Source organism: Chrysochloris asiatica, unplaced genomic scaffold (genome assembly GCF_000296735.1).
Source record: "Chrysochloris asiatica unplaced genomic scaffold, ChrAsi1.0 scaffold00107, whole genome shotgun sequence".
Taxonomy (NCBI): Eukaryota; Metazoa; Chordata; class Mammalia; order Afrosoricida; family Chrysochloridae; genus Chrysochloris; species Chrysochloris asiatica.
Window position 1 is genome coordinate 2,213,450 of NW_006408625.1, and position 27,387 is coordinate 2,240,836.

At 42.7% G+C, this 27,387-nt stretch overlaps 1 protein-coding gene across 1 annotated transcript in view; it reads left to right on the forward strand.

Annotated features, from left to right (window-relative positions):
* Positions 1 to 27,387, forward strand: part of DAPK1 (death-associated protein kinase 1) — a 274,182-nt gene that overhangs the window by 207,662 nt on the left and 39,133 nt on the right. Inside the window, exons 10-18 of the mRNA XM_006867630.1 lie at positions 1,842 to 1,934; positions 4,436 to 4,555; positions 5,378 to 5,476; positions 6,515 to 6,613; positions 8,519 to 8,617; positions 10,066 to 10,263; positions 12,103 to 12,300; positions 16,595 to 16,693; positions 27,269 to 27,346. Of these exons, the coding sequence (XP_006867692.1) occupies positions 1,842 to 1,934; positions 4,436 to 4,555; positions 5,378 to 5,476; positions 6,515 to 6,613; positions 8,519 to 8,617; positions 10,066 to 10,263; positions 12,103 to 12,300; positions 16,595 to 16,693; positions 27,269 to 27,346 (1,083 nt within the window). The remainder of the gene's footprint in view (positions 1 to 1,841; positions 1,935 to 4,435; positions 4,556 to 5,377; positions 5,477 to 6,514; positions 6,614 to 8,518; positions 8,618 to 10,065; positions 10,264 to 12,102; positions 12,301 to 16,594; positions 16,694 to 27,268; positions 27,347 to 27,387) is intronic.

Below are 27,387 nucleotides of genomic sequence, written 5' to 3' on the forward strand. Positions count from 1 at the left end.
CGGGCTGCGAACCTTAAGGTCAGCGGTTCGAAACTACCAGCCGCTCCGCGGGAGAAAGATGAGGCTTTCTACTCCCGTAAGGACTTACACCCTCGAAAACCCGTTACAGGGTCGCTATGGGTCGGAACCGACTCGACGGCACTTAACAACAACAAAAGCCTGTTTTTAAGGAGATCTGGTAGCGTCAGGCTACTAACCTCACGATCAGCAGTTTGAAACTACCAGCCATTCCACGGGAGAAATAATGAGGCTTTCTGCTCCCATAAAAACTTACACCCTCAGAAACCCTCTGCAGGGTCACTATGAGTTGGAACCGGCTCCATGGCATACCACCACCATCACCCTATTTTCAGGAGCTCTGACAGTGTAGTGGTTACAAATCAGGCTGCTAACCTCACGGTCAGCAGTTTGAAACTACCAGTGGTTATGTGGGAGAAAGATGAGGCTTTTTGCTCCTGTAAAGATTTATATATATATAGCCTCAGAAACCCTGTGCAGGGTCACTATGAGTCAGAACTAACTACATGCCACATAACCATTACCACCCTATTTTCCAGAGTCCTGGTGTGGCACTTTAGGATAAGCACTGGACCCCAAGGTCGGTTTGAATTGCAAGGTCAACAGTTTCAAACTCGGCAGGCTTTCTTGGGAAAACCCTATACAGGTTCACTAGAGTCGGAACCGACTTGACAGCACTTAACAACAGCACTATTTTTGAGAGTGTGGGAGTGTAGGATAAAGTACTGGGCCTCAAGATAAGCATTAGACTGTTGACTGCAAGGTCAGCAGTTCAGACCTACCAGTCACTCCTCAGAAGCCCTGTCCAGGGTCCCTGTGAGTCAGAACTGACTCCAGGCCACTTAGCAACACTGACTGTTTTCAGAGATAAGCAAAAGCATTATTTCTGTCTTAATAATTCATATTTTCAAATGTAATTTTTTTGTTTTTAAATAGGGCAGATTTTGAATACAGCACAACAGAATAACAGTGAAGTCTTTTTCTAGCATGAGGAACCAAATTTTAAATGGGTTTTTTCTTCATGGCCAGCATTCTATTCCATTTACCCCAGAACTTGGGGAAATGGTTCTCTAACCCCAGCCTGTCTAAGACTGATGTGGGGGAGGCAGGGATCAGCAGTGTGCCTTTTCCACTCCTTCCATCTGCAGGGGCTGGCTGGGAAATCACAGTATACCGCGAAGACGGTGGGTAGAGTCACATCAGATTCAGGGGAAGCAGTTGTCTCCTTAGCACTAGGCCAGAAATTCCGCTCATTTTCATACTCATCCAGTTCTGGGGTACTGTAGTAAGGATTAGGGGACCTACAGTACTTGGTGACTTAACCTTTAGCAGTAAGGAAACCCTTCAATAAAGTTTAATGTGCATAGTAATAAACACATGCATTTTGCTTCTGGCTATGAATATGAATGTTCTAGAGGTATGTGTCCTGTAGGCTAAAACTTGGTTTCCTTGGTCTGTGTGGGGTTTGCTGATCGTTTAAATTATCTACCATTACCTGTTAGATCTGCCTGTTAGATCTTCATAGGCACAAAGTTTGCAGGGTAACATTGCTTGTTTCATGTCCCAAAGAGTAGAGATGGGATGTGGGACTTCCAGTTAGGTAGTTTAATAATGAAATGCAACTAAGTCTTTATCCCGTTGTCCTGCTCTACAAGGCCGTTAAGAGTTAGTCTTTGAGTAGACACAATCTCCCACCCTGAGGAATGCCTTCTGTCAACAATGAGTGCCATCCCAAAGACACTGTCATCTGGACTAATTGAGGTTGTTACATAAGCTCTCTTCTCTCCCCTTTCCTTTTCTCTCCCATTGTTTTGTTTTTAAAGCAATCCGTTCGCTTGATATCACTGTGCCAAAGATTATCCAGGTCATTCTTGTCCAGAAGCAGTATGAGTGTTGCCAGAAGCGATGATACCCTGGTAAGCAAATCTGTATGTCTTTTTTAAGCACTGGGTATTTAGACAGTTTTGAGTTATTGTATTTGCTCAACAACCCAGAAAGCCTAAAGTCACGGGGCCGTCTGGGCTGTTCTTATTTCTCTCGAGGTGATAGGGCAGGCAGAGGGTGGGTAATTTGATGTCGCTATTGCTTCTTCTCCTTTTCTCTCTTTGTTGTGGCTGACAGTGTACCCAACCCCACTCCTACTACCGCGTGCACACACACACACTTTGGTAAAGGAGAGCTAGTAGAAGAGGGAAGACTTTATTCCAATTTTCCTAAACTAAAATTAGAACCATCAGACATTAGGAGAAGCTTGGATCAAAGTTGTAGAAAAGGTGCAGATTCCTGCCCCCACCTCCACACCTCCCTCAGAAAATCTGGGAAGATGCAGTGTAGCTTGTTGGTATTTCTCAAGGTAGACCAGAAGGCTAAAGTCACTTGGCTTAATGACATCACTGGGAACTTCAGGAGCAGACCTTTGTTACCCCACCCCGACCTAAACTGAAACCGAATCGCAGATTAACCCTTCAGATATGACTGGACACAGCTGAATTTAACAACACTTTCCCTTCCTTGCCAATCAAACAGCAGGGCTTTGTTGATTCTGAAAGCAAGGGGGACTGCAGAAGAGGCAAAAAAGGTAGTTCTATGGGATTTCCCCGCTCCTGTAACTGAAGTGTCAGTGTTTCCTCAGTGGAATCCAGGGACTGCATGGGCAGGGACAACACATCAGCAGACACCTGCTTTTCTTTCTCTTTTTCCCTAACCTGGCAGTATCCCTGAGTCTCCTGCTCTAGCTTTGTAGAAAAACAACAACCACAAACAGGCACAAACTACCAAGGAATTGACTCTGTCTCCATTTAAGTAATGGTGACCCCACGTGTGAACCTTGCTCAGGAGGATTTTCAGTGGTTGATTTTTGGAAAGGGATCACCAAGTAGGGAAGCATCAAGAGAGGAAAGGGAGAAAGGCTTAGTTTAGGAATTGAGGGTAGAAGTAGAACTAGGGAAAAGATAAAAACTTTTCATTGAAATAATAGGTTTCTATCGCAGCTGCCAATAATAATATGAATGATTTTGATCACATAAATTGCACTCATCTTGAATAAACTCTTGGGAGAAAATGTGTGTGCTACTGTGACAAATGCAGTGTGTGAGAGAGACGCAGAGTTGCGTAGGAACTTCAGGTTCGTTTCAAAATACTGATATCACAAGTATGCGTTAGAACAATAGCTTTATTTCTTCCATTCCCCTGTTTGTCTTGACTTCCACTTCCCTGCTGATGTCTCTTCATCATCAACTTGGATTGTGGTAGAAAAGCAAAAATGAAAAATGGTGGTATTGTTAAACATGGTTTCTAGAAAAATCTTACTAAAACCCTCAAAGTTAGTTTGGGTTCAGATCTATATAAAAGAGAAAGCAGAGGTCAGAGAAATGCTTTGTTTCTTCTGCCCTGCAGGCAGACACCAGCCTCTGTAGATACACTCCCCTAGGTTGGAAATTTCAGTGCTTATCAGTGTAAATTATGTACCAACTGTATTAATAAGCATGTGGTGCTATAGGATAGGCACTGGACCACAAGGTCAGTTTGAACTACAAGGTTGGTGGTTCAAACTCACCAGCTACTCCTCGGAAACCTTATACAGGATCGTTATGAGACAGAAGTGACTCGATGGTACTTTAACAACAACAAACAATTACAACTATAACTAGTAGTTATAATTTGGTACTTAAAAATCCAGAAAATGTGTCTGGGTTTATTATTATTATTTGGTTTTAATGTTTGGAAATACCTTAGTCTAAGAAAACTTTGATGATGTACAATTTATCTCTTTTGACCATTTGGTAGTTAACTTTCCATTTATATTTAAAAATGCATCTGTTTTCTCTTTTCTGTAACTTATTTTAAGTTTTCTCCCCTTTCTGAGCCTAAATTTTTGAATAATTGTAACCAGCTTTCAGAGAACTTTGCCATGTTATTCTGTACCCATAGAAGACAGAAACTCAAGTGACCAAAAAATGACAATTCTATAATTGGAAAAAATTGCAAGTTGAAATTATCTTATTCAAAGATACCATTTCCTTAGATCCATGGTTCTTTCTGCTTATCCAGGAAGAGAGTCCAAAGAGATTCTGGGTTACATCTGAAATTTTCCAGAGTGGTGTGTTGGGCCATATTTTGACAGATTTGCCCAGCGTAGTCTCTCAACATCCTTGTTCTGCATCTGAACATTGAAAGTTATTGGTTCACTGGGTCGTAACTCAGGTACAAATAAGACACAGGTAAACAGTAGATGGAATCGGCTTTCAACACGGAAGAGGCACAAAGTTACCACCTATTTCCTTTCATTACCATGTGGATTTTGAATTAAGTGGATTCCGGTCCTTTTAAGAAATGAGCACTAATTTCTCTTGGGTGGATAAGTGGATCACAACCAGCAAGCTAACTCTTTCTTTCCCTCGTCACTGCCTCCTTCAAGGATGAGGAAGACTCCTTTGTGATGAAAGCCATCATCCATGCCATCAACGATGACAATGTCCCAGGCTTGCAGCACCTTCTGGGCTCTTTGTCCAACTACGATGTTAATCAGCCCAACAAGGTCAGACACTGTTCTCCCAGGGTGAGGGGAGGGTGAGTCACAGTGACTCCATGTCTTGAGTGTGAATCCAGAGTGTGAAGACTCCATCTGCTTTGTCATTGTTTCCATTCTAGCTGGAAACTCCATGCTGGGGGGAAAAATTCACTTCTGTTTAGAGAGAGATTTTAGATAGAAGTGAGGTCTTTTGCATTCAGGGTCTTCCTACAAGACTTCTCTACATGCACATATTGTGCCTTGTCTTAATTACCTAGTGATTTTGTAACAAAAATACCACATTGTGTGGCTTTAAAGAACAGAATTATGTTTTCTCATAGTTCAGGAGGCTAGGGATCCAAATTATGGTGTAATTCCAGGTGGCAGCCATTCCTTTGCAGACCTAACTTGTGTCTGACTTCATATGATGTCGTTCCCTTGTGTGTGTCTATCCTGTACACTTTAGAACACATACGTGATGAAGTTTAGGGTGCACCCTACTCTGTATGACCTCATTCAAATAACAAAAGGAAACTCCATTTCCAAATAGGGTGATACATTTAGGCACAGGAGTCAGGATTGTAACACATTTTTGAGAGGACACAATTCAGTCTGTAACACACCTCTACCCATAAAGTTCATGAAATGTCATATACTCATCATGCAAATGAAAATGTCACCTTGGAAAAAGAAGGTGAAAGAGAAGAGTCATTGTGTTGTGCTTTCCATTCCTGCCTGTAACAATAGTTGCATGTCTTTTGAGACAGGGGAAGATGTATGGGGACAGCTATGCCACTTGGAGATTCTCCTTACCTACCAACCCTGTTTTGTTTTGTTTGCCTCTTCCAGCATGGGACTCCTCCATTACTTATTGCTGCTGGCTGTGGGAATATTCAAATTCTACAGTTGCTCATTAAAAGAGGCTCAAGAATCAATATCCAAGATAAGGTCATAACTCTGTTTTATTACAAATTAACTAAGTTTTTAAATATTTTCAAGTGTCTCTCAATCAGAGGGGTTAACAGGAAAAAAAAAAAAAAAAGACTAAACCCAACAGCAACAGCAAAACAAACACATGTATCTACTAATTCATTTCTTCTGTTTCCTATGAAAGAAGTTGAGTTGCTTACATAGTCTGGTACAATCTAACACATAATTCTAGAAAGAAAAAGGCAAACGTGTCTTCCTTTTGGCTCTGTTGCTTGATATTAAAAGCATTTCTTTGTACATGGTATCAGATTTTACTCTTTAATGATCACATTTATACAGAAGTATTAGATAGTTGGAAAATATTTCATTATCTGTTCTCATCAGAAATGTATCTGCCTATGTGCCTATTGGTGTACTGGTATGGTGCTGTAGGATAAGCATTGGAATATAAGGGCTGTTTGAACTGCGAGGTTGATGGTTCAAACTTAACCAGCCATTCCTTGGAGACTATACAGGGTCACTATAAGTCAGAACCAACTCAACAGTACTTAACAACAGCATGCTTAGTAGGTCAGCAGAGGGAAGATCATGCATTCTGAAATGTTTATAGCTCATACTAGAAATGATGATACAGTTGATTAGCAGCTATAATCATTATAATGACTTTGTTAGTAACTTTTGGAAACTATCAACAGAGCTTTACAATGTAGGGAACTCTAGCCAGAGACTGAAATGAGTGTTAACTGTTTTGTTTTGTTACCCTTTTAAAGCAACTTTTTATTTTGAAATAATCTTAGATCTATAAAAGAGAAGTTGCAAAGAAGTGCAGAGAATTCGTGTATATCTTTCATTTTGTTTCCCCTAATGTTAAAATTTTACAGAAACATGATATATTGGTCAAAACTAAAAAAAAAATTCAAGGGAGGCATTTATTCCTCCTGAAAGTTGATTGTTTGGGGTTTGCCATTACTAGGGAAGGAAATACTGCTGAGTCTGAGACAACATGCATTCAGTCTGTCAACCCTACCCAAACTTGACTTGGTGTTCATTTTACAGGGTGGATCCAATGCCATCTATTGGGCCTCTCGGCATGGCCACGTCGATACCTTGAAATTTCTCAATGAGAACAAATGTCCTTTGGATGTTAAAGACAAGGTAAGGCTGCTTCTTTTCCCAAGAGAGACAAAAAGAAGTAATAAAAAGGTGTATTTGAGGGTTTGGCATGCCATCCACATGCAGGAGGACCCAGAAAAGTATAACATCCCCAATTTTTTTTGCGGAGAATTTAAATTGTACATTTCTTTTTGCTGGTGATTTGGTCTAATATTAAAATCTACTTCTGGCTGAAATCTTCTATACAATTGTCGTAATGTGTAAGTAGTAAATTATCTGTCACATAATTTGAAACCCCAAAGAATGTTCCCCTGGAAAGAGCACCAGAATGAGTCGTGGGTCTCTCCACGTGCCTTTTCCTCTGTGTAGCTCCTACTCCTTTGAGGTAACTGACAATGCTGACCTTCCCATCACTGGCACCAGAAAAATTAATGTGATAACCCATGGGGTCCTGGTGTGGACTGCAGGATCAGCACTGGACTGTTCAGTGGCTCACACCCACCAGCCACTCCTCAGAAACCTTATTCAGGTTGCAGTGAGTCGAAACCAACTCTACTTCACTTAACAACAACATGTAATGTAAGACTTTTTTTTGACAAAGTAATTTTTAAAACCATTGCCTTAGAAAGATATCTTATTTTCATATCATATGTTGTTGTTGTTGTTAAGTACCAGAGAGTCGGTTCCGGCTCATAGTGACCCTGCACAGGGTTTCCAAGGCTGTAAATCTTTATGAGAGCAGAACACCTCACCTTTCTCCCGCGGAACCACTGGTAGTTTCGAACTGCTTACCTTGCGATTGCCAGCCCGACTTGTAACCACTGCGCTACCAGAGCTCCTTCATATCATATGTACATATGTCTTATTCAGTCCACACAGAAACCTGTGAATTCATTCATAGTGCTTGAACTTTAACATAGAATTTTGACCTTCTCATCCATTATTTATTGTACTGTACATCACATCTCTGCTTTCGGTACTTACAGAATAATTTGTCATGTTCAATCAGGGCTGCCATATACAGTTATCTGGGTTGTGCACTGCACAAGAGTACCATACCTAAGGGATGGCATTCACGCAAAAGATACATGTATTTATTATAGCAGCTTTCTTGCAGATGGCAAGAAAATACCCGGTTTGGTTTTGTTTTCTTTTAAATATGCTTTCTGGCAATTTCTTGGCAGATGGAAATCAGCTGTAAGGTGTACCTGTTGCTAATTCATAGCAATCTATTGTGTGGGTTACTAGCAAAGTTCTCTGAGAATGAAAGAAATTCACCTGTAATAGTGAAGTGAGAAGCCTGCTAACAAATAAAACTCTTCATTTCATTCATTGCTGAGTGATGAGCCTAGTATTAACAAGGGGATTGTTTTGTGTGTTACTAAGATCACATTGCTAGAAGCGTCCGTGTCTGAAGGAAACGGGGCAGTCGTTACAGAGAAGGGAGCCCATCCTTACCGGGTTGCACATTCTTGTGGGCAGGGATGGAGGAGCATCGTTGGGCTGCACCAGCCCTCCTGGAAATAGACGCCCTGGCTTGGTGACAAAACAGGGGCCTGAGGGCAGAGGGTGTACCCCAGGACTGATATTAACCCTGCACAAGTAAGTCAGTGTTTACCTTGCTTGTTAAATAATCTCACACTGTTTGTATTTGTAGTTAAACTCCACAGGCAGTGTCAGATTACTTCACAAGCAAGATAAGCACAGGCTTACTTGTACTTATTTACTAATCTATAGTGAACAGTTTCACAGGATGTGGTGAAAAGCATATATGAAACTGTTCACCAACAATCACAAGTAAGCCTGTGCTTATCTTGCTTACAGCAAGCCGGGGCATCTGGCCTGAGGAAGGCTGGTGAAAGCCACATGGAAGAGTGTGGAATCAGGGTTGTTTGAGAGCCTGCTCACAGGGAAGACTCTGACACCTCGGATCTGTTTCTTTTTCAGTCTGGAGAGACGGCTCTTCATGTGGCCGCTCGCTATGGCCATGCCGACGTGGTGCAGCTACTGTGCAGTTTCGGCTCCAATCCCGATTTCCAGGATAAGGTGGGTCATGCTAGCTTCCTGCATGGATGTACAGGCAGCCAAATGATGCAGTCAGTCCGCCACGTAGGAGTTGTGGCAGAGTTAGGTTTTCTGTCTCAGAGGATAACGTTGTCTCATTTGTATTAAGTACAGTTGCAGGAACAGTTCTAAATGCTTAATATGCATCATTCATGCAATCCTCTAGACAAGCCTAGGTGGTGGGCTGCTGTTATTCTCATACTCCTTCTATAAATGAGAAACTGGAGGCAGAGAAAGAGTAACTAATTTGCCCACGCGTGCCCATTTTCTAAGTGGCGGGGCTGGGACTCAAACCCACACACTGTGGTTCTACAACCCATGTTTAGGACTACTACACTGTGACAGCATGTCATAGACAGCCCTGGTGTGGCGCTGTGGGTGAATGCGCTGCACTGCAAGGTCAACAACTGCTTCTTGGAAACCCTATACAGGGTTGCTGGGAGTTGGAACCAACTCAATGGCACTTAACAACAACAGCAATGTACATGACAATACATGCTGTATGGGGAGCACGGTGGGTCTGAAGGATAATCACTTGACTTTGAACTACAAGGTTGGTAGTTCAAGCCCACCGGCTGCTCTATAAGAGAGAAATGAGACTTTCTGATTCTGCAAAGATTTATAGCCTTAAAAATCCTGTGGAGCATCACTATGAGTCTTAACCGACTCGGGAGCACTTAATAACAACGTATTTTATAGATCTGACAGCCAGCTTTTTCCTTGATGAGTTAAAATACAAATAAAATAAAAGAAATCATGCTATTGAATCAATCCCAACATGATAGTGAGCACCCTCTGTATTGTTACCGAGACTGTAAATCTTTGGGAGCAGACAGCCTCATCTTTGATTTGTGGAGCAACTGGGGGTTTGAACCACCAACTTTGCAGTTAGCAACCCAACACCTAACCCACAGTGCCAGCAGAGCTGTGGTTAAAACATGGGGGTATGTCCTCATTCCTTCTATACCAAATGAAGAATGCCTTTATGTGACTCATCTTTATCAAGAATGTTACAAGAATTCTCATTCAAGGAAGTAGTTTCCCACTGTTAATAGTTTCAGATTATGTAAACACAGGCATTTTTACAAGAAAGATGCTATGAATGTGCCCACTTTAGGCCTCTAGTGTTCAGAATTGCTGAGCCACCAGTTCTGGTGGACTCCCGAAAGTCATCTGTCAATTAATACTCGTATGCAAGAAGGCCCAGTGCGTCAAACATGCAACTGTTGAGGACAGAAACTTATGAAAGAGATGCATGAAATCTGCGTCTTAATCGCAGTGCCTAGCGCCCAAGTTAGTAATTTCAGACTAATATTTAGCTCTAGGACATCGCAGTGGTGACAATATTGTTGTAGAAGTTGATCAGTAATCTGTGCCTTGGTTTCATGTTGCTGTGTTCCATCTCTTCTGTGCACTTGTCTCTTCTTCAGGAGGAAGAAACCCCGCTGCACTGTGCAGCCTGGCACGGCTATTACTCTGTGGCCAGAGCGCTTTGTGAAGCTGGCTGCAACGTGAACATTAAGAACCGAGAAGGAGAGACCCCGCTCCTTACAGCTTCAGCCCGGGGCTACCACGACATCGTGGAGTGTCTGGCTGAATATGGCGCAGACCTTGATGCCTTTGACAAGGTACTTTATGGGTGAATGCAGTTCACTTACCCAGAGGTGACCTGGGCCAATGGATAGACCTCAAGACTCTTCCATTAGTCTACCTAAAATAGCACATTGAATGCAGCAGTTTGTCATTTGCATTGTTCTTCTTTGTTCTATGAGTTCCTCTGTGAACTTTCCTAGATTCTGTTTAATAATTAATGTTCATTTGTGGCATGTGACAGAATTTTTTGATTGGTCCAGTCTGGGCTTGGGCTCTACAAGAGGGCTTCAAAAAGTTCCATTGTCTTTCCAGTCCATGTTTCCACAAACTTTTTTAAATCCTCTGTATTTTAGTTTTTGCCTTTTTAACTGTGGAGCAGGTACTGTGATCATTAAACACAAGGCAATAGGACTGAAATTGGCAACGCACTATTAAGTTTTAGATAAGTAAAGAAATAGGTGGTTAATTTACTGCCATTACCTGCCTTTGTAGAAAGATAATCAGCCACTGTTATTTGCCCAACAGCTTCAATTCTAGACCATGTGCTCCCTTTTTTAATTAAGCAATGCAGCAGCATCTGTTTTTATTGCGAATTTGTACTTGGAATGAGGCCGTGCTGCTGCTCTGCACAGTGAGATGTGGAACACTGTAGTTAACTTAATAATTATCACCTGTATTTTCTTAGTAAAGAGCAATGATTTTCAACTGGGGGGCGATTTTGGCCCCAGGGGACGTAATGGCTGTATCTGTAGGCAGTTTTGGTTGTCACAAATGGGAATGGCAGTTGCTTCTGGCATCTAGAGGAGCCCTGGTGTGGTGCAGCTGGTTAATGCGCTGGACTGCAAAGTAGGTTTGAACCTCAAGGTTGGCGGTTCAAGCTTACCAGCTGCTCTTCAGAAACCCTATACAGGGTTGCTATGAGTCAGAGCCAATTTGGCGGCACTTAACAACAACAACTAGCATCAGCAACTAGCAGGGGTGTTGCAAAACAGCCTACAAAACACAACAAAGAACTATCTGTCCCAAAATGTCTGTATTGAGGAGGTTGAGGAGCCTGATACTCAATTTCAAAACTCTTAGCTCCTACAGCTCATTACTGTCTTCTCCATGGACTCTAAAATAGGTGGAATTGAATTTCCACGCTGGGCTCTTGTGGGATACAGAGGTTAGGTTTGTTACATTTGTTTCTCATATTTATGACAATCCTGAGCATATTATTTTACATTGCATTCTCAGTTTCTTCTCCTGACACAAAATAAAATAATGAGCTTTTTTTCCTTAGGAAGTTAGTAAAGATGGCTGAGCAAATGATTTTTAAAGTGTTTTCAAATACTTTGGTAACACAAGTCATCTAAACAAAAACACAGCCCACTGCCTTGAGTTATTTCCAACTCATAGCAACCCTATGAAAAATGACAAGTTGCGTACATTTAAAGAAGTGCAGGTTGTTCCTGTCTGCTTGTAGTGCCGAAGACTAAGTGAAGCTTATTGGTTAGCTTGGTGGTGGTGGTACCTGCTGTTGAGTCAGCTCCTACTCACAGTGATCCTTAGTGTAGTTCTGGGCTTCAGACCATTTCAGACTATACATAAGGTACATTGACCAAGAATCAAGCTCAGGTGTCCCATATGGATGGTGAGGCTTCACTGAACCATCACAGTCCACGATGATCAGCTGTCTGTGATTATTCAGAGTGGAATGAATAAAACCCAAGCTCCCTCGCAGGAGTAAAGTCACTGATTTTAGTCCTCTTTGAGGCATTACCATACTATACCATTGCCAACTAACTCCAGCCTACTGTAGGAACGGTTGGTGGCAAGATGAAGTCCGCGTGCCTAACTGAAAACACACTCGTGGTCCCTGGTGTTTATTTCAGGATGGACACATTGCTCTCCATCTTGCGGTACGGCGGTGTCAGATGGAGGTTATTAAGACTCTGCTCAGCCAAGGGTGTTTCGTGGATTTCCAAGACAGACATGGCAACACCCCACTCCACGTGGCCTGCAAAGACGGCAATGTGCCCATAGTGGTGGCCCTCTGTGAGGCAAACTGCAGTTTGGACATCTCAAACAAGGTAAACGCTGTGTTTATGGGGTTAGACAAGTTTTTCTTTATATCTCTTTACTGTGTAAATTATCACTCATACGGACATGCTCTGATTTTGCAGGGTTTTGCCCTTTTAAGTAACATTGCACATACAACTTTTGAATAATGTCTTAGGGAAACAGAAAATTACTACATTAGTTAGCATCTCCTGCCTGACCGCGTGGTAAATTAATCTGTTTACTACTGGACGTCTAATGTGTATGCTAGTGTGTGTGTATGCATGCTGTTGAGTAATCAGGGAATCTGGTACAAATGGGAGCATCTTAATTTGCCTGGAACATTGAATCTTCAAGAGACCATCTAACAACATTATGATTTGATTGAAATTACTAAGATCAGATTTCTTTTCTCACCTTTCTGCGTTGAGAGTTTTATGGTTATAAAATCATAGTGCTGTTTTTGGTATACTAAGAGTATATTGTTGATGTTGTTAGGTACCATCGAGTAGATACAGACTCATAGTGACCTTATGCACAGCAGAACAAAACACTGCCCAATCCTGGGCCAACCTCACTATTGTTGCCACATTTGAGTCCATCGATGCTGCTACTTGGCCAGTCCATCTCGCTGGAGGTCTTCCTCTTTTTCTCTGACCCTCCACCTTACCAGACATGATATCCTTCTCCAGCGACTGGTCCCTCCTGAAACATGTCCGAAGTATGAGAGCCATCCTGGCCTCCAAGGAGCACTCTGACTGCACTTCTTTCAACACAGATCTGTTAATTCTATTGGCAGTCCTTGGCACTTTCAATATTGTCTTCCAACACCATATAACTCAAAAGCATCAATTCTTCTAAGTTCTTCCTTATTCACTGTCGAGCTTTCACATCCATATTAGATTATTAAAAATACCATGGCTTGGGTCAGGCGCACCTTAGTCCTCAAGCTGACATCTTTGCTCGTCAATACTTTAAAAAGGTCTTGTGCAGCTGATTTGCCTAATGCAATACATCGTTTAATTTCTTGACTGCTGCTTCCATGAGTGTTGATGGTTGATCCAAGAAGAATGAAGTCTATGTTAATTCAGTGACTAATAAGCTACATCATTTGCTGTTAAATTGACTTATGGTGACTCCATTGAGTAGATTTCTCTTATATTTGGTCTTTTTGGTCTTGGGCTTATATTCTGCCAAAAATAATTGGTTGGGACAGACCCTGCCCTGTGATAGGTCTATTTTACACTCCTCGTGGGGATTAGTCATCCTGCTATGCAACTAGGGTACATAAAACCACCCAATAGTATTAACGCTATTGGAGTTCTGGCATTGCGCTGTGGGTTAATGCATTGCAAAGTCTATTTGAACCACAGGGTTGGTGGTTCGTCCTCACCATATGCTCCTCGGTTACAATATTGTTGTTGTTAAGTGCAGTCGCATCGGTCCCGACCCATAGCAGCCCTATATAGGGTTTCTGAGGAGCAGCTGGTGAGCTTGAGCTACCAATCTGTGGTTCAAACCGACTTTGCATTCCAGCACGTTAACTTACTTGTTATGGGTCGGAACCAACTTGACAGCACTTAACAACTATAAAGTAGTAAGTGATTTTGTGGGAATCACAAATTCAGTGACTGGTGTACTGAGGGGATTGGTCAGCTCATTGTCTGGTGGGAGGACTAGGGCTTGAACTTGGCGAGAAGTAGGCTTACATACAAGGGGGAACCTCGCCAAGTACAGCCTTTGGACTCAGGGTCTCTGCACTGAGACTGTCCCGTACCAGGAGGTAGACAGAGCAGCAGCAGCAACACACCAGGTGGGAACTGGAAGATTGACGTCAGGCAGCTACAGTTGTCTTGCTGACCCGCAGTGCAAGAGAGCTGAGTGCCTTTAGGTAAGAGGCTTGCTGGCAGAGTGGGGTGCCTCAGGGCTCTTGTCAGTGGAGCTGAAGAGCTGCCACATTTGCCCAAACAGCACTGGCATGGCTGAGAAGAAGGGCTGCCTGTTTTCTCACAAAGAAGCTGTGAGCTGTTTGGTTGGAAGTTGTGCTGATAGAAGAGCTGTATTCCGTCTCCTAAGTTGTATCCTCATCCTGAGTTGTAATTAGTTATTGCCCTACTCATAAGTGCCGTAAGCATTACTGTGGTCTGTGAGTTCTGTGTGGCCATTGAGATAAATTCTCAAACCCAAAACGAAATAGAGAGTGCAGTGGGTGGAGGGAGATGGCTGGTGTTCGGCATGGTGGAAAAGTTGGCAAGTGGAGCTATGTCTGACCTCCTCAGGAATTCAGATCAGAGTTGCCACCACTAAAAGCCAGTGGCCCCATGGATCTCACAGTAGAGCTGTGCTCCACTGGGTTTGCAGTGGCCAGTTTCTCAGAATAGCTGGGCCTTTCTTCGAGGATTCCTCTAGGTGGATTCAAACCTGCGATCTTTTGGCAAGCACGTGAACTGCTGACATGTGAATAATTTATTATTCATCCTAGTGAATAATAAAGGGAGGAAAATAATAAATTACATGCTTCCATGGATGGCACTTAACAACAACAACAAAACAAAATGTTCATAAAATTCCCCGTAAACTGCCTTTTAGAAGCTGGCTAGCTCCTTTTTTCTGAGTACCCTCTAGGGATTTATATTACTAAATAAGGCAGTATAGTAGGACGTTCCTCTGATTTTAGCCCTGTAACTCTATGGAAAGCAAGCACCATTCTGTTATGATTCTCTCGAAAACCAAATCCAAATAGAATATATTTTTTTAATTGCTTGCAATGTTTATTTACTAGCACTTGATGCCAGCATAATTTTATTGTGATTTCTTTGAAGTAAAAGAATTAATGTCTGCAACGGTTAGAAAATTATACATTTACAGAGAAAAAAAAATTACTCCTCATGCACATTATGAGAGTAATTCTAATGGAAATTGAAATTGGTAAGCTTCACATTCTAGAATTATGAAAAAGCAATATCCTGTCTTAGCAATTAGATGCTGGTTGCTTTCTTAGCTTGCCCTATGCTGATCATGCCTAACCAGGTTTATAAGTGGCTTTAGGGAAAGCCACACATGGTATTGGGCAGCATTAGGACTTCAACTTTCCTTCTAGGATTCTTTCAGTGAAGAGCAGCTTCAGGGAATATTGTGGGGCTGGTTTGAATGCCTTAAGGCCTGGCCATTGTATCAGCATTGGTCCTACTGTATGCTGAACATCTGGTATTAGCTCTCAATGCCAAGCTCCTGGGGCTTTACAGTAATGTTAACAAGTGAATGGGTGTTCTCCCTGGCTCACTCTCAAATCCAAATGCAAAAGGTGTGTTTGTTAAACATCCTCCTTTAAAAAATCCCAGAGATTCACACAGCTAATTTATCTGGAAATGTCTCTACATGTTTGATTCTGCACATGGCCACAGTAGTTCACAAATGCTGACATATAGCCACCTTGGCAAAGCTTGTGTTTTCACAGTAGACAGCATTGTGGTTGTTAAGAGCCATTAAGTTGATTCCGACCCATAGCGACTCTGTATAAGGTTTCCAAGGAGCAGTTGGTGAGCTTGAACTGCCGACCTTGCGGTTCGAGCCAACTTTGCAGTCCAGCGCAGTAACCCACAGCACCACACCAGGACTCCATATGAAACTCCAATTTGCAGCACAGGCACTTTGGACTGGAGTTCATTCTGGAACTTTTTGATGGCCAAGGAGAGATCATTGTGTGTCCATGGCATGGTGTAATACAACTTTGCCCAGGAGTGAGGGCACAGATCTGAAATTTCCCCTCATCTGAATGTCTTCAGAGTCCCTGGGTGCTGCCAACTGAGAGGTTGGCAATTTGAGTCCACCTGGAGGCACCTCAGAAAAAAGGTCTGGAGATCTACTTCTAGAAAAATCAGCGATTGAAAACTTATAGAGCACCGATCTCCTCCAACGTCTGCTGTGTCACTAGGAGTCAGAGTCCACTCCCTTCAGTAACTGCCCTTCCATTCCTTCTTCCCTTTTTGTGTCTTAAATTTGATCTATGGTGGAGCTCTTTCCAGACTTCTGGGGCCTCAAGCCCTGACTCTCACCCACTTTCTGCCAGCACAGCAGGAAACTTAAATTTAGTTACCTATGATAAGCCTCCCACTCTTTTGTGCTTTGAAGTTGCCCTTATAACTATGAAAAATACTTTAGACCGTTCTGCTTGGCTTGGCTTGGCTTGCCTCCCTCGGTGGATGATAAGTTTATGGAGAAGGGAGACCGTGCTCCTAATTTTTCCTAGTGCATCCCAGGCACCTTACATAATGCTGTGTCTGGAGATCTAATCAACTCTCTCCGGTTTTTCTATTCTTTTCCCAGTATGGGCGAACCCCTCTTCATCTCGCAGCCAACAACGGGATTCTGGATGTGGTCCGATTCCTGTGTCTAACCGGTGCCAACGTGGAGGCCCTCACCTTGGTGAGTAGAGCCAGAGTCCTTTTGTCCCCTGAGAGTGCTGTTGAGTACTTCTTCTCATGCCTCAAGGGCAAGAGGGGAGAGGTATTGCTTGGCAACCACATTCTCTCTGCATTCTAAACCAGACAGGCTGCTATTAAGCTTTACCTCCTCCACTGCAGTTACATAAACATTTGCCCACACAAACCCAGTTTAATATCTAGTTAATGTTTGATCCTCTTCTCAGTTCTTCAGGCCCCGCTCTGTCAGGAAACCCTGCAGTTTCTCAGTGACCTCTTGGGTTTCCTTGTTACACAACAGTGCCTTTGCGTTTGTCATTAAATGTGTATGTGCTTTTTTCCTGAATGCTCCCATTTGACTCCAGGGCACTGGAGCTCCTGTATGCTTTGGGGGGACTTAGGAGGGGGTGGCACTTGTTGTGTGGAGAACAGTGTCCACATTACCTGCCAGGACAGGTGGCCTTGCCTCCATTTGGCACAAGAGTTGATCTCTCGATTTAAAAAAAGCTCAGCGGCCTGCAAAATATTTTAAGCCGTGATTTCTTCACAGTTGCTCCCTACACCCAACTCCCCATTCTAGACCTCCCTGCTGAAGAAACCCTTTGATTCTTCTTCTGTGAAATACCACAGAAGGAAAAAAAATGCTGACTGAAAAGACCAGGTTACAGTTTGATTACTGTGGTGAAATCCTATAATTTGAGTTATTCAGAACCAACCGTGGGCCGACTCTCCATTCTCCTTTAGCCCCCTGTGAGGGAACAGGAAGTTCCTAAGCCTCCCTGACCAGGGCTTTGCAGAAAAAAAGTATTTCTCTGAGTTCCTCACGGGGCGTTTTCAACGGTGGCAGTTGACCTGGAGAAAATTAGGGCCCTGAGACTTCAGGTAGAGCCTCATTTCTTGGAGACTGATAGAGGGATTGGCCAACTACTGCCTAGGGTAGTTTGTAAATAAAGTTTTATTGGAACACAAGTCACACTCATTCATCTACTTTTCAGAGACTAAAATATTCCCAGGTGTTTTACAGAAAATGTTTGTTGGCCCCTGACCTAGGAAGTACCTCGCTGGCCACATTGATGTTGTTTTGAGGTCATCCTTTCCAGAGGAATGAGTTTGCTGTCTACCATGTAGAGTCCAGAGCTATACTTTCCCTGTAGGTTCAGCTGCTCCCTGTGTTGTCTGTGGGATGACTCCCCTCACTCCTCACAAACATGCACACAGGGTGCCATGCAAGGACCGGCTAAGTCAGATGGCGAAGCAACTGCATCTTGTGCCAAGGATGTTGGGTAATTAAATCCCAGGATGCAAGTTACTTAGCCATTGAGAATATATATGCTTTTTAGAAGGAAGGTTGTTTTTTTGTTTGTTTCATTTCTACAGGTGTTACCTCATAAAAAATAAACTAGAAAAGTAAGAACTGGTGAGACTGTGAAAAGACCAGTGGTGGCCAGGGAGAGGGCAAAGGGGAGAGACGATACACGGGTGGAACACAGGACATTTGTAGGACAGTAGAACTAGTCTGTATGATGCTATCATGATGATCTAATACATCTGTCAAAACTCAGAAATATACCACACAAAGAATGACCTCTACTGTCAACTATGGACCTTAGTTATAATAATGTAACTCTATTGCTTCATCCATCTCGTAACAAATGTACCACAGCAATGTGAGATGTTAATTATAAAACAAACTTTACATGGGGGAGGGTAAATGTGAGGACTCTATACTTTCTGCACTTTTTTTCTGTAAAGCTAATAACTTAAAAAAAGGTCTATTACAAATAAACATAAACAAGCTAGCAAAGATAAGTTTTGAAGATACCAATTGACTTCTGCCAAACCAGTGTACGTTGGGGCCATTAAATGGTGTGGTTCCCAGGTTCTGGGGGTCCCAGAGCTGCCCAGTGACTTTCTGGGAGCCCATGGCCATATGCCTCTGCCAGCTCTGTCTGACCTTCATCACGGTCTTTTGCAACCACCCACCTCTTTTCCTCACAAGGTCCCTTAAGTCCTTGTTCCTTCATTCTCATCTCGTGTTCTATCTTTCTTAATTCAGTTGAGGCACTCTTCCTGTTTAAAATGACGATTCCCACAGGGACTGGGGAGTCGACCTCCTGGAGACTCACTCATGTACTCATCATTTATTCGTTCTGCAAATAGGGAGCATGCATTCTTGACCAGGACTGAGAACAGGGAATACAGTGGGACGCAAGACTGCCATGGGCACTTACCATCCAATGGGAGACAGACATGGGCCTATGACTCACAGCAGTAACTACATTGTTGCTATGTCCGAAACGTGGTGAAGGGAAAGGACAGGGTATTATTTTATATGAAGTTTGAAGGGATGAGGAATCATCCGATAGGCAAAGAGCACGTGAAAAGTACGCAAAGGCTGCAGCTTGGAAGAAACCAGCACGTTGCGGGAACTGAAGGCAGAGCAGTGGGCGGGAACACAGTCTGGAAAGGAGCACATGATGAGGTTGGAGGAGGAAGTGGGGATGGATATGCAGGTTTCTCACAGCCATTGTGAAGATTTAATGTTAGGAGCCACAAGAGGCCGTTGAAGGATTTAAATAGGGGGGTCACATCATCATTCAGACTCACAGATTCTGTACATACATGTGACACACGTGCCATTTAAAATGTCATAGTGACACATGGGAGCCCTGGTGTGGTGCTGCAGGTTAATGCACTGGACTGCAAGGTTGGTTTGAACCACAAGGTCAGCGGTTCAGCTTCGCCAGCCGCTCCACAGAAACCCTATACAGAGTTGCTGTGAGTCGGAACTGACTTGACGGCACTTAACAACATCAGTACCACAATAGGAAAAAGAAAGAGATGATGAAATTAATTTCAACAATATAGTTCATTTAGTACAATAGATCGAATATTTTAACCTGTAATCAATACTTAAAAATTATTCGTGTTTGTTATGTGTAGTCATAGCTGTTGTAACTCAAGGAGATCCCGTGTGTTGAGAGTAGAAATCTGGTGTGTCGTGTACACTTACATCAAGTGTGATGGAAAGCAGCCCCATTTCAGGTGCTGCATAGCCTGGTGTGGTGAGCGGCACCTACCTATTGGATAGCACAGGGTCTCTGCAAATTTTATCTCGTAATCATCTGAGCAGGGGACACGCTTTTCCGTCCTTAAAATATCCCCTGACTCTACAGCTCCCTCTAGCATTTGCCTTCTCTCTGCCATTCTGTTCTCAGGGAAACTTGAAAACTAATAAATACCCCAGTGTCAGGTACTTTCCTCTCTTTTTCTTATCACCCCCTTCGTCCTCACCCTCCTGATAGTCTGCTACTTCGCCTGACACTCAGACACGTCAATTTCTGGAGCTCTCTTCTTCTAGACCAGGGGTGGGGAACTTTATTTCTGCAAAACTTTATAATTCACAGTTCATGCAAAATTATCAACTTAAAATTTCAGCTCTGGTAGCGTAGTGGTTACGAATCGGGCTGCGAACCTTAAGGTCAGCGGTTCGAAACTACCAGCCGCTCCACGGGAGAAAGATGAGGCTTTCTACTCCCGTAAAGATTTACACCCTCGGAAACCCTGTACAGGGTCGCTATGGGTCGGAACCGACTCAACGGCACTTAACAACAACAACAACAAATATTTGGTCAAACATTTAATCAACTCATCCCAAATGTAATGTGGTACTGTGGGCTAATGCACTGGACTGCAAGGTCAGTTTGAAACGTTAGGTTGACGGTTCAAGTTCATCAGACGCTCCTCGGAAACCCTATACAGGGTGGCTGGGAGTCAAAAGTGACTTGACGACACTTAACAACAATAACAGTGTGGTGGCTGGGACTGCCAGACCAATGATTTCACAGGCCTTATACAGCCCACGGGCCAGACGTTCCCCACCCCGATGTAGAACTTTAAATATAAAACATAGACTTTCAAAACCCCACACGTGACTCGTTGCACCACATGTGATGAATGCTACTGAAATAGACACTTGAACTTGGTTAAAATAGGAAAATTTTAAATCTGTTTTACCACAGTAAAAAGTTTTCAACATACAAACGAATGAATGAATTTGTTGTTACAGAACAGAGCCCTTTGAAGCCCTCCCACCACCACCACTCAAGTTAAGAAAGAGACCCTTTGCCCCATGGCAGCTCTCCCCTCCCTGCAGAGGAGGACATAGCTGCCACAGTGACGTCTTCACTCATCGCTTCCTGCTGTCCTTTTGTACTCTTCTCACACAAGTGCCAGCAGCTGTTTTTAATGCACTTAACTTTTTTAGTGCAGTTTTAAGTTAACAGAAATATTGCACAAAAACTACAGAGAGTTCCCATATACTTTCCCCTCCTCCCCAGTTGTCCCTATTGTTCTGTCTCCTGCAGTACATTTGTTAAAATTGATGATGGTTGTTATAAGGTGTCCTCGAGTCGATTCCAACTCATAGCAACCCTATGCACAACAGAATGAAATACTGCCCGGTCCTGTGCCAGCCTCACAATTTTTATGTTTCAGCCCATTCTTTGTGCCACTTGTCAGTCCATCTCATTGGGGGTCTTTTTTGCTGACCCTCCACTTTACTAAGCATGATGTCCTTCTCCAGGGACTGGTCCTTCCTAGTAACATGCCCAAAGTTTGAGAGGCAAAGTCGCACCATCCTGACTTCTAAGGAATATTCTGGCTGTACTTCTTCCAACACAGATTTGTTTGTTCTTCTGGCAGTCCATGGTACTCCAGTATTCTTCCCCAACACCATAACACAAATGCATCCATTTTTCTGCAGTCTTCCTTATTTATTGTCCAACTTTCACACACATATGAGACAATTAAAAATGGCTTGGGCCAGACATACCTTAGTCTTCAAGTTGATATCTTTGCTCTTGAATACTTGAGAGAGGTCTTGTGCAGCAGCTTTGCCTAATGCAGTATATACTTTGACTTCTTGACTGCTGCTTCCATGAGTGTTGATTGTGAATCTAAGCAAAATGAAGTCTTTGACAACATCAGTCTTTTCTCCATTTATCATGATGTTACTTATTGGCCCAGTTGTGAGGATTTTTGTTTTCTTTACACCAAGGAGCAATCCATACTGAAGATCTTTGACCTTCTTCAGTAAGTATTGTAACTCCTCTCCACTTTCATTAAGAAAGGTTATAGCAGTTGCTAATGAATCTTCTTCCAGTCCTCATGCTATGTTCTTCATATAATCCAGTTTCTCAGATTATTTGCTCAACATACAGATTGAATAAGTATGATGAAAGAATACAACCCTGGCACATGCCTTCCCTGGTTTTAAACCATTTAGTATCCCCTTGTTCTGTTCTAATGACTGCCTCCTTGTCGAAGTACAGGTTCCACATGAGCGCAATTAAGTGTTCTGGAATACCCATTCTTTGCAATATTATCCATAGTCATGATCCACACAGTCGAAAGCTTCACATAGTCAGTATAACCAAGTAGACATCTTTCTGGCATTCTCTGCTTTCAGCCAAGATCCATCTGACCTCATGAATGAGATCCCTAGTTCCACATCCTTTCCTGAATCTAACTTGAGTTTCTTGCAGTTTTTGTCTTGATGTACTGTTGTAGGCATTTTTAAATTACTTTCCAGAAACATTTTATTTGCCTGTCATATTTATTAATGATATTGTTTGATTTCCACATTCCATTGGGTCACCTCTCTTTGGAATGGGCACAAATATGGATCTCTTCCAATCAGTTGGCTAGGTAGCTGTCTTTCAAATATCCTGGCCTAGATGAGTGAATGCCTCCGGTGCTGCATCAGTTTGTTGAAAGATTTCAGTTTGTGTGTCATCAGTTCCTAGCCTTGTTTTTACCAATACCTTCAGTGCAGCTTGGACATCTTCATTCAGTATGCTAGTTTTTGAAATGATTACACATTGATGCTTTGTTTTTGGTGCAGTGACAGTTTTCCTTCAATCTTCTTTTGATGCTTTCTGCACCGTTCAATATTTTGCCTATAGAATCCTTCGATATTTCAAGTCAAGGTCTGAATTTTTTTTTTTTTTTTTTCTGGTTCTTTCCGTTTGTGAAATGCTGAGCATGTTCTTCCCTTTTGGTTTTCTAACTCCAGGTCTCTGCACATTTTATGAAAATACTATGTCTTCTTGAGCTGCCTTTCTTTCGAAACTTTCTCTTCAGCTTTTTTATTCTTCTTCATTTCTTCTAGTCGCTTTAGCTTCTGTACTCTTAAGAGCAAGTTTCAGAATCTCTTCTGACATCTGTTCTGGTCGTTTGTTTCTTTCGTGTCATTTTAATGACCTTTTGCTTTCTCCCTGTATGATGTTCTTGATGTCATCCCACAACTCTTGTTGGTCTTCCATCAGTTTCTAATGCATCAAATCTTTTCTTGAGATGGTCTCTAAATTCAGGTAACATGTGTTCTTGTAGATTTGTAATTTTCTTCAGATTCAGTGTGAATGCATATGAGCAACTGATAGTCTGTTCCACAGTTGGCCTTCCTCGCCTTATTTTGGCTGATGATATTAAGCTTCTTCACCATGTGTACCCACAGAGGTAGTCAGTTTGATTCCTTTGTATTCTGTCTGGTGAGGTCTAATTGTGTAACTGCCTTTTATGTGGTGTAAATAAGGAATATGCAATGATTAAGTTGTTGGCCTTGCAAGATTCTTTCATGCGATCTCCAGTGTCATTTCTATCACTGAGCCCGTATTTTCCAACTACTGACCCTTCTCTTTTCCCCCCAACTTTCGCATTCCAATCACCAGTAATTATCAATGCACCGTGATCGCATGTTTGGCCAATTTCAGACTGAAGAAGTTGCTAGACTGCTTCCATTTCATCATTCTTGGATTTAGTAGTTGGTATATACATTTTAATATTAGTGGTATTAACTGTTCTTCCTTGTAGGCGAGTGGATATTATCCTATCACAGACAGCTATATTATACTTCAAGCTAGATCTTGAAATGTTGTTTTTGATGCCTTCCCTTTCAATTTGAGCCATTCAAAATGGTCGCAACCAGTCCCTTTCAGCTCACTAATACATTCCAATTCATTTTTGACAACTTTCAATTTTCTTATTTACATACTTAATAGATTCCACATTCTGACTATTAATGAATATTTGCTGCTTTTTATTCTCATTTGCGTTGTGCCACACCAGCAAATGAAGGTCCCCAAAACTTTGCTCCATTCACATCATTTTGATCAACTCTTTGAGGAGGAGGTTCTTTCCCAGTTGCATTTTGAGGGTTTTCCAACCTGAGGAGCTCATCTTCCAGCCCTGTATCTGACGGTGTTCCATTAATATTGGTAAGGTTTTCAGTGGCTACCCATTCAGAAGTAGTCTTCCTCTTCCTTCCGCCTGGTCTGTCTTTGTCTGAAAGCTCAGCTGAAACCTGTCCACCATGGGTGCCCCTGCTGGCATTTAAAATACCGGTGACAATATGCATCACAACACATTAGCCACCACAGTACGACACATAGTATTCTTCCAGGTCATCTTCTCATTAGGAGATAGATGAAGCTGGTTTTCCTTTCTGTATCAGGCCCAATTGGACTTTATCCTGCTACGTTGTGAAGCATATTGTGTATGTCACTGACAGGGCTGTTTATTCTCAGCTGTCAAGACATAATCCCGGGATGGTGTTGAAGTGCAGGCTGGTGTGTGGCCCATAGTCAGCATGGAGACTCCAGCTCATTGAAGATGGCTGGACCAACCTTGAAGTCACTTCAGTGTGCTTCTCACATGCATTGCTGCCAGATTGAGACTCACTGCTGAGGGCCTAGGAATGCAGTTGTGAGGGGGCTCCTATCACACGACAGAAACACACTGATTCCTAATCTCAACTAGTCCTTCTTAAGCCACTATATCCCTATGGCTTAAGTGGTCCACCGAGCCACGAGTTTAGGTGATGGGCAGCTGGAAACATCTTTCTTTTCATTGAGTCCTTGAGACCACTGTTTGTAACAAGGACGGCAACAAGTGTTAGAATTTTTCTTGGACCAAGAACGATCCAATAAGTTTAACGTCTTCCTCAGGAGTGTATTGGACACCTGGTGTGGTGCTGAGGGTCAGCACTGGACTGTGAACAACAGGGCAGCAGTTCAAATTCACCAGCCATTCCTCGGAAACCCTGTACAGGGTCGCTATGAGTCGGAACCGACTCAATGGCACTTTACAACAACAGGAGTGTATGGTAGAGGTCAGGAACAGAACCCGGAGATACAACTCTTCCCCTTTTCCCTTAAAGTTAGAAAGGCAGGTAGTTGTGAGGAAGCTCTTCAGCTCTTTTACTAATCACTGCTGCTTACTTTTAACTTTGGTAGGTTCTTTTCATTCATTTTTCTCTAATCTGTTCAAGAGGCCCTGGATGATGCATATGCTTTGCTCACAGCTACTAACCTTAAAAGTGAGTGATTCGAACCGACCCAGTGGTACCAGGAAAGAAAGGTCTGGGGACTGACTTCTGTAAAGATTATAACCACGTGAACACATGGAGGTCTCCCCCAGTCAGATCAACTCAGCTCAATAGCAAAGGTTTGGTTGTTTTGTTTTGTTTTGTTTATTGGTGAAGAGAATGTTTCTCCATTTTACAGATGTAGAAATTGAGGCTCACAACCGCAAGGGACAGAATTAGAATTTTATCCTGAGTCTTTCTAACTTCCCAGTTGACAGTCTCCCCACTACAATGGAAAGCATCTCTCTCTTCAAAGTTTGAACCGTGTCCTTTGGAGGAACATGCTTTGAAACTGTAAAGTTCTGCAGAAGGATGAGGCATTATTGTCGATGGTGGTTTTCATGTCATTACAAGTGGAGTTCTCTGCCTGTGTTTACAGGCCGATTTGAGATCTTCAAGGAGAATGCTATGTCCAGATAAATGTTAGAAGGCAAAAAACCTAATTCAAGACTCTGATTTCTTCCATCACAGGCAGTGATTCCCAAACTTTGCTGCATCCTGAACACCCAGGAAAGCGTTTAAGACTCCCAATGCCCAGGTTGCACCCAAACTTCTGAAACCAGTGTGGCTCAGGTGGGAGCCAGGCAGCAGGAGTTTTTTTTTTAAGATCCCCAGGGGATTCCAATGTGCTGTGGCACTGGGGAACCAACCACCTAGTGAAGACCTTGTCTTAAGTCAGTAGAGGCACTGTGTAATTTGGATGAGTCCCTATTTTAGGATGCAGGGTCTAAAAAAGCACTTAAGTCATCTCACAAAGCAAGCTAGAAGCCCTCCCCTTCCCCACTTAGGGAACAAGGAGAGTTGGGCAGGCATGACTGAAAACCATGACTCTCCAGAGCTGGCTCCTCAACAGGGGCTATTTGGCAGCATGGTGCTAGAGGGTAAGCATAGGGCACTAACCACAAGTCAGCAGGTAACAACCACCAGCTGCTCTCAAAAACACTGCACTGGGTCACTATGAGTTGGACCCAACCTGACAGCACACAGTGGAGACATTTTGGGTTGTCAGAGTTAGGTGGGGGAAGAGGAAATGAGTGGTGTCAAGTGCAGAGAGGCCAGGGATGCTGCTAAGCATTTTGCAATGCACAGAACTACCCCATCCACCAAATATCTGATCCAGAATGCCAATAGCACCCAGTTCTGATGGAAGCCCACATGTGGCTCGGTGAGTAGCTTGAGTTGCAGGGTTGGGAGATGAGCTCTTACATAGAATTAAGGGACACCTCAGCTCCCAGGGAGATGGAACTTCGTGATTGACAAACATGGATACGTAGACCAAAATCCGTCCTATTTTCTTGTTTGTTGCTATTGTTTCTAGGTCACTTATATCTTTGGAAATTGCTTCTCATCTTTCTTGCTTTTGAATTTTTAATGATCTCTGAAACAGCACCAAAACAGTCCACCAGCGTCTGTTACCTTGTAGGTTGCATGAGAACAGTAATAGTTCCAGTGTCCCAGGAGAGATTTTGAGGATCAATGCATAGAAAGCACTTTAAAGAGGGGTTGCAGCCTGTATATTTGGAGCTACCATTATCATATTCATGGTGTAAAAACAGAAATGAGTTAATCATTATGAAACCATAGCCCTATGAAGATTCTAGAATTAACAAGTAAGCCCCAATGTCTTACTCTTCCTTTTATGCTCACTGAAAATCTTAAAACCAAATTTACCTGCCATACCGAGTTTTTTCTTTGCAATCCACAGTAATCACCAGTAACTAGCATTATGTGAGCAGTGACGTTTGCCCATGTAGGATGGATACTAAGATGTTCACATACACTTACTAGAATCTGGCATCGACTGCCAGCCTTAATTGTCTGCCTAATTGCAGAGAGGTTCAGACGTGGAGGAACCAGTGGCTAATGAGGCTGCCAAGTCATGATTAAAGCCAGTGGGCCCAGGACGTCTCACTCTGGACCTCAGACACCCACGCACAATTCTTGCCTGCTGTTAGCTTTCTTTCCTGGACAATCTAATAAAATCAGGATTACACAGATAGCAAATAAGCCAAGCCACACCCTTTTGATCTAAATTATTTGCTTTTGACGTCTGTTAGGCTTATTTTAGCCTCAGATGGACAGACTAGGCATACGTCAGACTTTTTTTTTTTTTTTCTTGCAGTGAAAGTGATACTAATCATTTCTCTTCAACAGGATGGAAAGACAGCTGAAGATCTTGCTAAAGCAGAACAGCATGAACATGTAGCCAGCCTCCTTGCCAGACTCCGAAAGGTGGGAAATTCTGCTTATCGATTGGCGTTCTCTACCTGTTT